The sequence below is a fragment of the Triticum aestivum genome, chromosome 3D (assembly GCF_018294505.1).
Source record: "Triticum aestivum cultivar Chinese Spring chromosome 3D, IWGSC CS RefSeq v2.1, whole genome shotgun sequence".
NCBI lineage: Eukaryota > Viridiplantae > Streptophyta > Magnoliopsida > Poales > Poaceae > Triticum > Triticum aestivum.
Window position 1 is genome coordinate 463,578,552 of NC_057802.1, and position 12,651 is coordinate 463,591,202.

Consider the following 12,651-nt stretch of genomic DNA (forward strand, 5'->3'; position numbering starts at 1 on the left):
AGCTTCTTGTTGCTCAAGCCTGGTCTTTAAATCGACCACCTAGGACTCGGCCTGAGTTAAAGCATCCTGCAAGTAAGAGTTAAACAGTTATAAACATATTTGCCAGGTCACAATCTACATACAAGTCTCAAGCATGTTGCAAGCAAAGCACTTGACACTTGGGGGCTAATGTGTGCGGAAGCTCTTTTTTGCATTATATTGTCCGTGATCCGGCTCATCCTTCTCAAGATAAGCCGGCCCATGAGGGCTATGGTTTGGAGCTTTTCTTTCGAAGTAATGAAAATAATCTGGTTCATCTTTTATCAAGATAAGCCGGCTCATGAGGGCTATGACTTTAGAGATTGCAGTAACATATGGACAAGTCTTAACCCTACTCAGACATATATTTTCCTACGGATAAGACTTGGGGGGCTAGATGACTATATATGCAAAGGAAACAGATGTTCATACCTCATATTTCTGGCACAATTACTTTACTAAATCCGCCTCCAGATCACGACTAGTATGCAGCTGGCTCAGATAACCAGAGTATAATTCGCTAACGCCCAAGTGTGAATAATTTACAACGTCAAATCTGGCCTTGCTTTTTTCAATTAACTCTTCTTTGACAGAATGCTTGGCCAGAATGGTGGGGTTCCCGGGTTCAGCATAACCAGTTCTAGTAATGATGACATCCTCAGCAGTTTGTTGCGAAGGAGGCTCTTCAGCAGGTTTTATGGGACTGGGCGGCTTAGTGCTGGATGGGTCAACACCCATTGGATCAACTATGACGTCGTGAGTCTCTGGTGGTGGGTCATCAGCAGCAGCCTCCGGAGTATGATGAGAAGCTTCAGATATGATTTGTTTCTCCGGCTCAGTAACCTTGGGGTCTTCGGCCGGCTTGTTTATCTTCAATTTCTTGCTGGGTTTGGCTATACCGCTGAAAGTAAGACATATGAAGATTTAATATATCAGTTTGTAAAGTGTTCAAAAACAAAGAGGTTAAGTGTTCTCACCCAGGAGCGACTTTGAACAGAGGAATCTGAGTCCCAGTAGAGTTGCCGGAGGAGGAGTGAGAGGTTCCATGATAATTTGAGTTGGAAGGATTAAGCGGTTGACGAAAAAGACCCGCCTTTGGAAAAGAGAAGTTTGAGTCCTGAGAAACCTCTGCTCGGCGTTTGCGAGGGGCCGGCGTGTTGGGTAAGCCGGCATGAAGGTCTCCCCCTCCGCTATTCCGGGTTGTACGCCGAGCTTCATGCTGTTGTTTCTTTAAAATAAAGTTTGGATCCAAGTAAGCTAAAGGGTGAGAAAACCTTACTTTCCGGGTCACGTGCCAAAATTTCTGTCTTGGCAAAGGCTCTAATCGAATCGGAGGAAATAATAGTTACCTCTACAGCATCTGCCTGGCTGGTCTCCGCGTCATCCTGAGAGGGTTCGGCGTCAATAAGATGCACAAAAAAGGAGCCAAGGGAATCAAGTTCTACCTCCGACTCATCATCCAGAGTAAATTGGAATTAGTCTGTTGCATCTGTTTTCTTCTTGGCGGGTCTCTTGGGAGCCTTGGTCTTTCCCCTGGCCTTTTAGCCGGTTTATCTTGAAGCTTCTTATTCCAAAAAGGAGAGTCGGCCTGAAGAGAGCAGGATAATAAGGCCAGTGCAACATATGAGAATAATGAATAAAGTAAAAGGGGCTTCATATACTTACAGCTGGAGCCGGGTTAAGAACATAGAAGGGGCTCAGCCCCGTTTTGCTGTAGATTTCTAGAGTTTCTCCAAGTAAAGACTTGGTCATTTCGTTGAGGTCCTTCTCTTCAAGGAATGTTGAGTTATACCGCAAGGGGTCATTCACATCGCCTGTGTATGTGCACATTAAGCCGGGGCAGCGGCTTAAAGGCATGATTCTCCAGCTAACCCAGCATCGGACCAGGTCAATACCGGTCAAGCCATTTGCCATCAAGGCCCTTATCTTAGTAAAAGTGGGTCCATAATTGGCTCGTTCAGCAGAGCTGATCCGGTCTGGAAGTGGGTGCTTGGGGTTGAGCCGGTGAATACGGAAACCCGGCAGAGGATTTTCACCCGCCGGAGAGGTGTCTTGGCAATAAAACCAAGTCTGGTTCCAGTCTTTGGGGTGACTGGGAAGTGCAGCTGAAGGAAAGACGGCGTCTCTTCACCTCCGGATAGAAATTCCACCAAGTTCAAGGTTGGGCCCGTCTGTCATCTCTGTTTGGCGGTTCAAATAGTAATACTCTCTAAAGAGGTCAACGTTGGGCTCCTCTTGAAGGTATACTTCACAAAAGACTTGAAAATTGCAAATATTGGAAACTGAGTTGGGTCCGATGTCTTGAGGGTGAAGTTGATAGAAATTCAGGACGTCATGGAATAATTTTGAGCCGGGCGGTGAGAAGCCTCAGAGCATATGATCAGAGAAAACTATAACTTCTCCTTCTTTTGGTTGAGGTGGAACCTCAGCCCCTGGAACCCGCCAATGGATGACATCCTTAGATGGTAAAACGCCCATGGCAACAAACTCTTGGAGAGTCCGTTCTATGACATTGGAAAACGACCCAGTCGCACAAGGTGACGGTCTTAGTCATTTTGATCAGGTGAAAACCTAGAAAGGAAATCATGGCGGGTCAAATTTGTGATGATGAGCCGCCCGATGGTTGAACAAAGTAAAGTTATTATGCAAAATTGGTTATATGCAAGGATTGGTAAGCTGCTTAATGGTTGCAGAAAAGAAAATATCATGGTTAAACCGGCGAGGTATGAGCTGGATAATGTCAAGCCTGGATAAGTACTGGCGGTTTAAACAACTTATAAGGTAAGCCGGCTGGTATTTGGCGGGTTACAAAGTATTATTTGAGCCGCTCATACAACAGTGGTCGAGCCGATGGTTACAAGATCTAGGGATTGGATAGAATTTCACTAAGTGCTAGACAAACAAGTTTCACAGATTCTGCCTATAATTTCAAATCTACGGCCGTTACAGAAACAGGAGAAAATTACTAGCCCTAAAAACAATGGACGAACCACGGGTGTGGGGAGTGAATTTCAACAGCAGCAAGTGGATCCATATTTGATAGCAGATATTAAAGGGGGGTAAGGTGTGACTTTAGCATCGCATTTTGGTCCTACTAAGGTGGCATGGTCGATGAACTATAGACAAGGGTGATGAACACCGATGAACTCCGAAGAACTACAGAAACCCTAATGCAGATGTGAGGAAAAAGGAGATGGGTACCTGGAGATGCTGATGAACAGCGGAGGGGCGCCGCCGTTTTCTGGTCGAGGTCAGGTTGATGCAGCGGCCAAGGTTGATGCAGTCTACGGGGGCGGCGGAGCTCCGGAGGCGTCGGTCGTTGCGAGGAAGAAGAAGAGGCAGAGGCAGGGGTAAAAAGTGAAGAAGAGGACCCCCTGTCCCTATTTATAAGGAGGTGAAAAGATGGCCTGCACGGAAATTGAGGAGGCAAAATGATTATGTTAAACGACGTGGGTGCCTCGATTCTCAGGAGGTCCATTAAGATAAAGATCCATTGAGATATCATGGGCTTTGTGCGGAATCAATGCACATGACGTCATGGCGGGTTACAATATTTCTGCTTATGTGATGTCATGGCGGGTTATATCGGTCTGATGAAGATTCGACACTGATACATTATGCTAAGTTAAATAGTGGAGATTGATATGAACAACTTCAAATCAACCTGGGGCCTGATGTTGGGGATATAGCTCCTAGGTGTGACCCGCCCAGGAGGGGCCGGGTTACACCATTGGCGACTCAACATGAAGAAGGTCCAAGGAGGCCCAAGGAGAAGTACGAAGATGGCGGCTCTTGGAGGCAGGCCTAGTAAAAGCCCAAGACCTGGGCCTGTGAACTGTCGTATGAAGACTTGTTCTGTAAGGCAGGATTAGTTAGAAACCAAGCCGGACACGCTGTGTGAGCCGGCTGGGACTCTATAAGCCTCCGGGTCTCTACCTGTGTATATAAAGGTGAGACCCGGCGGCAGGTTAACTCGAGAAACAAGCAATCGAGAACTAGGTCAAGCGTATTCGCTCCCTTGTAATCGAAACTCAAGCAATACAATTAGAAGCAGGACATAGGCCTTTACCTCATTGTGAGGGGCCGAACCTGGGTAAACTCTCTGTGTCCTTTGTCCCGTTCAACCCCTTCAAGCTAACCTAGTTGCGATGGCTCCACACCTAAGTCCTTTCACTAGGGCATCTGCCGTGACAAATCCACGACAGAGAGCAACCTATATTGAGGATCCATAGAATGTAGCAATATGATATGATATGACAATAAGCATCAAACATGAGAAGCATGCATTCAAAAGATACAAAGTACATATCATAAATAAGCGATAAGAGACATATCTAGTAAGATCATCACCTACAGCATGGGCACAAAATGCATCCAAAAGTCATGAGTGTGCAAAGATATATGCAATACAAACAAACACTCAATTCTCAACATCTTACGAATCCACCAAACAGTCAAAGAAAATAGTAACCAACAAGGAAGTAAGGATGCCAAAGAGGGATATGCACTTTATCATGTGTATATGTCTCTTATGTGATCGATAATCATCAAGATGTGCATTCACAAAGAGAACTGCACATGCAAAATAGTCACAAAAATATAAGAACATGATATCCATGAGTGAATCCATTACTATACAATTTTAATCTTAGCATGAACGCTTTGGCACATAGCACATGGGACAAGATACATGGCACAAATTGATATAATTTGTATAACAATTGAATTACAGTGTAAGAGAGCACTAACCACGAGCAAATAAAGTGCTTTTGCAATTTCATTTGCATGCTAGACAACTTCAAGGAATGGATATGTGATGGATTGCTTGATTGGCATATTTGGTATAAATTAATCATGAACATGATTTTATAGATCCCCATGATAGGCTTCTTCACAAATGTTTCAAATATGCAACTAGGAGGTTTATGCTCTTGCAAGAAACATAACTTCCATAAATACAATCCATAGCATGATGCAATCTTTACAAGGTTGACTCCATTTATATATATATATGCATTAAGTAAATAAATGTTACCAAGATAGCATCGGTATGAAGTATTATATCTATGAATCATCTAAACTTGGTTCTAATTTTCTCAAGGTGTCACCACCTTCTACATGAATAAGCTAAGCTTACAATGCGTCTCCAATGAGCCTAAAACACATTTAACTATAACCTGGTCCCCAAACATATTGGGTCCGGAGTAGTTAGTGCAACTACCATACATAGGGTAAGCTCTTAAATCTGTGCATTTGGATGTGAACTTGAATTTCATGCACATCTTAGCCATTAGAATGAGTTAATGTTATTAAAGCTCGCAATAAGATCTTGGATCTGAAAATAAAATGTAGTACGAGCAAACAAATCTGGTCAATACAAACTTTCCATCTACAGAACACCATCTGTAGTGAGTACACCTCCTAACCTTAGTTGGCAGCCAATCATCTCATCAAACTAATTCTATAGAAAATAAAACATAGCACAATGACAATCATATTTTAAAGGGAGAAGCAAGGACCAAAACAAAAAAACTGCCTGAGCAGATAGCAGACTAAAAAATGGGCATATTCAGAACTGAAGCAAAGCACATTTTAAACTTACTAGTAAAAGTGCCCCTGCATTGCACCGGGTTGGATTGTCGATTTTTGGATCATGGATTTTGTATTTGGAAAGTCCCGCCCTCATGTCCTCCGTCGACATCTACTTCAGCTCCGCACCGCCATCGAAGTGCAAGTAGAGATGCAGACATAGAAACTTTCATACAGATGGAGTGAAACTCCACACAGATTGGTCATATATATACTCACCGCAAAACCATCATTAGAACCTTACTTATTTAATCTTTGCAAACAACACAAAGCAATTGTGTATACCGACCAATGGGACACCATTATGATAATGAAGACTGCCCAGCCTGTCTGAAAGAACAATTTATATGCACACCAAGTTAAGAACAACATCGACAGGGCTCCGTTAGCAGCATGAAACGGTCGAACATGTGAAAAAAGATTTACAATATCTTCCTAATTTATCCAAGAACTTTGCAAACTAACCATATTAGTCTATCAAAAATAGCACAACGTTTGAAAATCCCCTGGGTCCAAGCACAAATGACATATAATACAGTTACTCATTTCTTAAAGCTAATACAATTAAATCTTGAGCATGAACGTGCATCTTTGAAATGCATCAGTTTACAAACTGACCAAGTAAAGCCAATCAAAAAAAAATGTATGCATCTTTCAAATCAGAACTGGAGTTTAGTAGACACCAAAACTTATAAATTATCGCGTGCTTCTTCATGTTGCGAGACATAGAATATTTTTCTGTTAGTCCTAACTTCTCAAGAAACATATGGACTGAGTTATCCCGTGAAAGCAGATACTTAAAAGCATGAAGCATGTGAACACCTATATGCAGCAAAGTGTGTCCCAAAGCCAGGACAAAGCATTAGTTTTGGTCACTATGTGTAATGCAAAATAAGCAATTCAATCGAAGTGGTCACGTTAAAAAAAATCTAGATTCAAAGAGGCGAACAATCATCCAAAGAAAATGTGGAGTCAAACTCTGCAGCGATGGCTCTTACAGTGTGCTCCCTTGATTTGTGTATGCCTTCACTTACCTAAAGTATTCATTGTTTCTCCATTAATCAATCATGTAATTACCAACATATCAATACAAAGAGATCAGATCAGAGATGTACCTGAGTTTGGATGTCAACTATTAAGTTTCTACTAATATGCATCTCCTACTTTTAAGATATGAAACGCAACTGTATTTGCCATGTTTTTAGCAATTTCAGATCTTTCTTCCCTTCTACTCCAATGGATTGATGACATCATCTGAACCATTTAAAAATGAAACAAACTTACTGAAAATCTGTAGCCTTATTGCTGTATAAAAGAACATTGTAATTCAAGTCTTGTATAGCTCTAAGTTCTGATTACCATAGATAATCATACAGTCTATTGTCATAAATCCAAGAAATATTCAGAACCTACACATCTTAATTCTGAGAGGCGGAAAGGGGTAGATATACTATGAAGCTAATCTGAGGCTTATAGCGTGTGTAATAAAGAAATAACACACAACATCCAAATCCTCTCCATGAGTAACATCAACTAATGTCATTGGCTAACACTCGGTCAACAAATATTAGCTCAGGTAAAATGGAAAAAAATTGCTAAGGCCTCACGTAATCATCAGTGTGAGCTGTCCTCAAAGTGACCTTATTGTTTGGTTTTTTACTCTCCGATGGAAGGAACGCATCCCAAATGAAATAATTTTGTGGTGTGCCGCTTCAGGAGATGCAAATCAGACCTCCTTCCCTAGTTCCCTTCATTTGGCTCATAATCCAGTGAAGAGTATTGTTGCCAATATAGACCTAAAAACTGTTTTTATTTTAGAGGAGGAAATTTAGGATAAGCATTACCTGCCTCCATAGTGGACGCAGGAGTGTAGTTCATCCACTCCGCAACCTCTCCGACGAAGACCCCTGCCTAATCTGCTTCAAATTTCCGCCCGTACACAATCTGTCAACCATATTTATATTGACAATTGATTCACAAATTATTCTTAAAAATACGTGGCATTAGTTCAAACCGAGGGGATTCAAGAAAAGCACCGATCCATTCTTGTTATTTTTTAGTGGAACACCCTTTTCATTAACTTAGCACTTTTAAGAGCTGCAGTACTTGTAGAGTGAGTGGATCCCATAATACTGGACACTGGACTATTTAAATCCGTAGCACGAAAAGTTCTAGCGCGGCATAAAAAAATCCTCTCCCCTGACTGGAAAAGTGTCTGTCGTCAATGACGTGTTGTTCATAAATCATCGAGTTGTTTCCATTTTGTTTCTTTTATGTTCAGCTTCTTGCAGAGTCGTGCTGCCTCATTGACATCTGATTCATGCGGTGCTTGTTTTTTAGACCTGCGGATCTTAACTAAATGATTGCAAGAACATTACTGAATCTCAAGCATGAATGAGCCGGTCCCTTACGCTTCATATATCTCCAACCAAGTACACATAACTGAAGCCTGCCGACTCTATGACCATGATACTGATGCTCCATACACAAATTTCACTCACAACCCCGTGATCAATCATGAAGAGACCATAGAATAATTCCACTTAAGTATAGTCACAAGTCTGGACCATGGAGTGTGTGTTCTCCACGGATAGCCCAAGGACTGAATTAAACAGACAAAACAGAAGCATTCTTATCATTCAGTCAATCAATAGTATTTTTGTCAATTTTTTAACAGATGTGGCGGTCATACCCCGAGGTGTCGATGACATATTGACATTGTTCGCCTCCTTGATCGGCCACGAGGGGAGATAACCAAGGCCGGCCTCTGTCGATTGCAGCCTGGAGGGGAAGCCCGGGACTCGGCGTCTGCATCCATGGTGGTGCACAACTTGTGTGGCGGTGTATGACACGCTTGGCCCAGAGCTACGTCCACCCCGCCGGCGAGCGCAGGGGCGCTCCCCGCCAAGGATCCAGCTACCCGACCAATGAGTCAAGCTTGCACGGAGAGGGAGGCGGGGAACGGGTTATGCGTGGTGGATCGCGACGGGCTCGCTTTTGAGGAACTGTCCACGCGCCCGTGGTGGATTGTTTCAGCGAGTGACCTCTGAGGGAGAGCACGGCGACGAATCAGCACGAGCGAGGATCTTGGGGCGTGGTGGCTCGACGGTGGCCAACCGAGCGGCACGGGAGGAAGAAGGAGAAGATTAGGGACAAATGAGGAGGGGAAGGAGGACAGGGAGGCGGATGACCGGAGAAGAAGACCGGTCTCCGGCTATGGATGGCCGGAGAAGAAGACCGGCCGCCGGCGGTGGCGCCATGCCCGTGCGAATCGAGCAGAGCACAGATCAAAGGGAAGGAGACCCATGTGTTTACCAATTAGCCACTCTAGAAATGACTGCGGGTCGAATAACCAAAGTAGAGGGTCTTTTGGTGAAAATAGAAGTTTTCTCATATAATCCACTTAAAAAGGGATTGTGGGTTTAGTTACCAAAAAGTACAAGGAAACTTTTGCAAAAATGTCGCGCCGGTGAGCGGGCAGAAGGGATCGGTGCTTTATTATCAGGTAAAGATATAGACTACTATATGGTTTGATGTTTAAAATTATTAGAATGAGTTAATGGTATTAAAAACTCACACATAAATATTTTCCCTGAAAATAAATAGTAAAATGTTAACATATCAGGTCAAATAAAAACTTTTCGCATATACAACAATATGTAGCCGATATATCTCACGACATCTACAAGGGGGGCCCTCTATTAACGGATTAATCACGGAGGTTTAATTCAAGAAAATCATCCAAGGCAGAATTACAGGGTTATATTACCAAATAATATATAAGAGGTAAAAATTAAAGGGATGAGATCAAATTAAAGAAAGGCAAATTTCAAACAAACACTGGATAATTCATTGATTAGCAAATCCAACTCATTCTACATTTTTGCATAGGGAAACATAACCCCATATTTTTGTTGACAAATGAAGAAACCAAGCCAGACTAAGAAAGTCTTGATGGCGATCTAATACACGGTGAATCTGGTAACGGCCTTGGTTCCCTCGGAGACGGCGTGCTTGGCAAGCTCGCCTGGAAAGACAAGGCGCACAGCAGTCTGGATCTCCCGGGAGGTGATGGTGGGCTTCTTGTTGTAGCGTGCGAGCTTTGCCGACTCGCCGGCGAGCTTCTCGAAGATGTCGTTGATGATGGACATTGATTTGGAGGAGATACCCATGTTCGGGTCAATCTGCTTGAGCACCTTGAAGATGTAGATCTTGTACGTCTCGTTGCTCTTCTTGGCCTTCTTCTTCTTAGTGTCGCCCTCCTTCCCGGGCACGCGCTTCTCCGCCTTGGGCTTCTTCTCTGCGGCTGGCTTCTTCTCGGCCTTGGGCGCCATGGTGGTTTCTAGGAGGAGAGGCGAGAGATTGGATTGGCGGCGCAAAGGTGGGAGATTTGCGTTTAGGGTTTGAGGTGTGGGTTTGAGGGGACGGGCGGCTGGGAATATATAGGCGTGCGCGAAGGGCATGATTGGCGGAGAGGGCTGGGGTTCGGATCGTTGAGGTGGCAGGGTGTGGGGTGTTGGATTTGATGGACCGCCGGATTTGGGCGCGCGGATGGGGTGGATCTGTGTGGGTAGGTGTAACCTTGTGTTTTTGTGGTGAGTTTACACGGTAACCGAAAATTTGGGATGTGGAATTCGAGTGGGAAGGTCTATTTTGGGTGCTTTGTGATGGATTGGAGTGCGAAGGGGGGGTCGCGGGGACTGTGTGGTGATTTGGATTTGCTGGGGATTTTTAAGTGGAATCGGGATTGGGTAAAGGGTGTGCATTCAGTATTTTTCCGTTTGATTCGATTCGGTTTATTCGGTTTTTGGTTTTTATGGTTTTATACATAGACACGGCTCGGTTCCTATAATAACCATTTAATTTTGCCTTGGTTTCGATAATCTTCTATATCTAAATAGGGGCTCCCCACTAGCTGATTTGCATGCCTTCTCATGAAGCCACATCATCCAAATTGTTCTAGTCGTTGATGCAGCATAGATCGGTGGTCTACAGCCGTTTGATTAAGTGTTTGCCAAATTTACTAAGAGTTGTCACCGCTAAGTGAACATACCGTTTCGTACTTCGCCATAGCGCTCGCTGCTGGCCTCCAATTCCATTTCTTGGGATGGGCGTACATGATTTGGACACTAAAAGGCCCATTCGAAGCCCACAGGCATATATCGTTCAGGATGCTACGAGCCTTACGACCCGCCCCCTTCCGTCAAGGATTGCTAAAAAACCTTCATCAAGCCACCGCCGCACACATCCCTTCCAGTGACCGCCGCGCGTTGCCTTTCCGCTGCTCCATTGATGAGCATTAACTCCAAATTCGTTCGTCTTCTCCGCTTTTATGTCACAATTTCTTCCACCTCCGTGCCACAAATGCCATGAAACCGCCTCGCAGCACTCAAATTACGGCCCTCGTTATCTTCTGCTTAATTACCCTGCAAATGCGTGCAAAGTTGTGTTTATAAACCCTCTGTACTGCCATACTCATCGACCACGAACGCCTGCTCACATCCACGTCTGGGAACATGATCTATCTTGGGGTATGGATGGAACTTCATGCAGAAGGGCATCAACATCCTCGAGGGTAAGCTGGAGCCACAGTTCAGCTCCAAGGAATAGATGATGCTCTGCACTAAGTCGCCTCCTTCCCCACCTCCCTCCGGCCATGCCTAGGCTTGGCCCGATTTGATCTGATCCGTGTTGATCTAGAGTTTATGCGCCCCTCCTGTTTGTCTTTTTTGTTGTGCAGCGGGATATACTCGCAACAGCTGTACGACCAGTACTGCAAGTCCGTTGAGGAGTACATCCGAGCAACGGTGAGTTTATTTGCAGCTATTGCGGATATGTACATGACTGTTGTGTGGTCAGATTATCCCCTGTTTTCTGTGTGTGTTGGTCCTGTTGATTTCTGGTCCAATGAACCAAGGAGAATCTGATTGTTTTTTGGTTTCGAACATGCACAGATGGGTTTGCCTTTGTGTACTTTTTGGGGTTCAGGTGGAGCGTTATGGTCGGTTGTTTTACTGGCTGGGAATGACTACATGCTCATCTTAGTATCTTAGTATGTACTACCCACATAATCATATCCCGTTAAATTATTTTGTTCTTTATTCACAAAAAATAAATATTATTTTTTGTTTCAGTATATACTACTATCTTTTATGCAGTAGGTGTAACCGGTCTAATACCCCTTAATTTAAATTAGTGCATAGTGATTTTGCTTTCTACCTGACAATGTGCTTTAGGTATCAAGAAGTTGGAAAAGTGAAGCTGCATTCTGACTGCTTGGACGAGTCCTCAGTCTAGCCCCCATCGTCCTCAAGTTGTAGGTACGTCGGCTCTCACTTGGCATATCTGATGTGTGCATTGTTGGGGAACGTAGTAATTTTAAAAAATTCCTACGCACACGCAAGATCATGGTGATGCATAGCAACGAGAGGGGAGAGTGTTGTCCAGGTACCCTCGTAGACCGAAAACGGAAGCGTTAGCACAACGCGGTTGATGTAGTCGTACGTCTTCACGATCCGACCGATCAAGTACCGAACATACGGCACCTCCGAGTTCAGCACACGTTCAACCCGATGACGTCCCTCGAACTCCGATCCAGCCGAGTGTTGAGGGAGAGTTTCGTCAGCACGACAGCGTGGTGACGATGATGATGTTTTACCGACGCAGGGCTTCGCCTAAGCACCGCTACAGTATTATCGAGGTGGACTATGGTAGAGGGGGGCACCGCACACGGCCAAAGATCAAACGATCAATTGTTGTGTCCTTGGGGTGCCCCCCTGCCCCCGTATATAAAGGAGCAAGGGGGGGAGGTGCGGCCGGCCGGGGAGGAGGTGCGCCAGGAGGAGTCCTACTCCCACCGGGAGTAGGACTCCCTCCCTTCCTTGTTGGACTAGGAGAGGAGAGGGAAGGAGAGAGGGCGGAAGGAAAGGGGGGCGCCCCCCCCCTCATTGTCCAATTCGGACTTGGGGGGGAGGGGCGCGCGGCTGCCCCTTGGCCGCCTCTCCTCTTCCACCAATTGGGCCCATGAGGCCCAATAGCCTCCGG

At 44.7% G+C, this 12,651-nt stretch overlaps 1 protein-coding gene and 1 long non-coding RNA gene across 2 annotated transcripts; both read right to left on the minus strand.

Annotated features, from left to right (window-relative positions):
- Window positions 1–1,033: 1,033 nt before the first annotated feature.
- On the minus strand, window positions 1,034–4,236 carry LOC123074962 (uncharacterized). The gene is made up of 3 exons (XR_006436069.1): window positions 1,464–4,236; window positions 1,368–1,403; window positions 1,034–1,246 (listed from the first exon to the last, which is right to left on the minus strand). It is a non-coding gene; the product is annotated as an uncharacterized lncRNA (long non-coding RNA).
- Window positions 4,237–9,431: 5,195 nt separating this feature from the next.
- On the minus strand, window positions 9,432–10,002 carry LOC123074963 (histone H2B.6-like). Its single transcript, XM_044497677.1, has one exon. The coding sequence runs from the start codon at window positions 9,939–9,941 to the stop codon at window positions 9,570–9,572; it is 372 nt and encodes a 123-aa protein (XP_044353612.1). The 5' UTR covers window positions 9,942–10,002; the 3' UTR covers window positions 9,432–9,569.
- Between the last annotated feature and the right edge of the window lie 2,649 nt (window positions 10,003–12,651).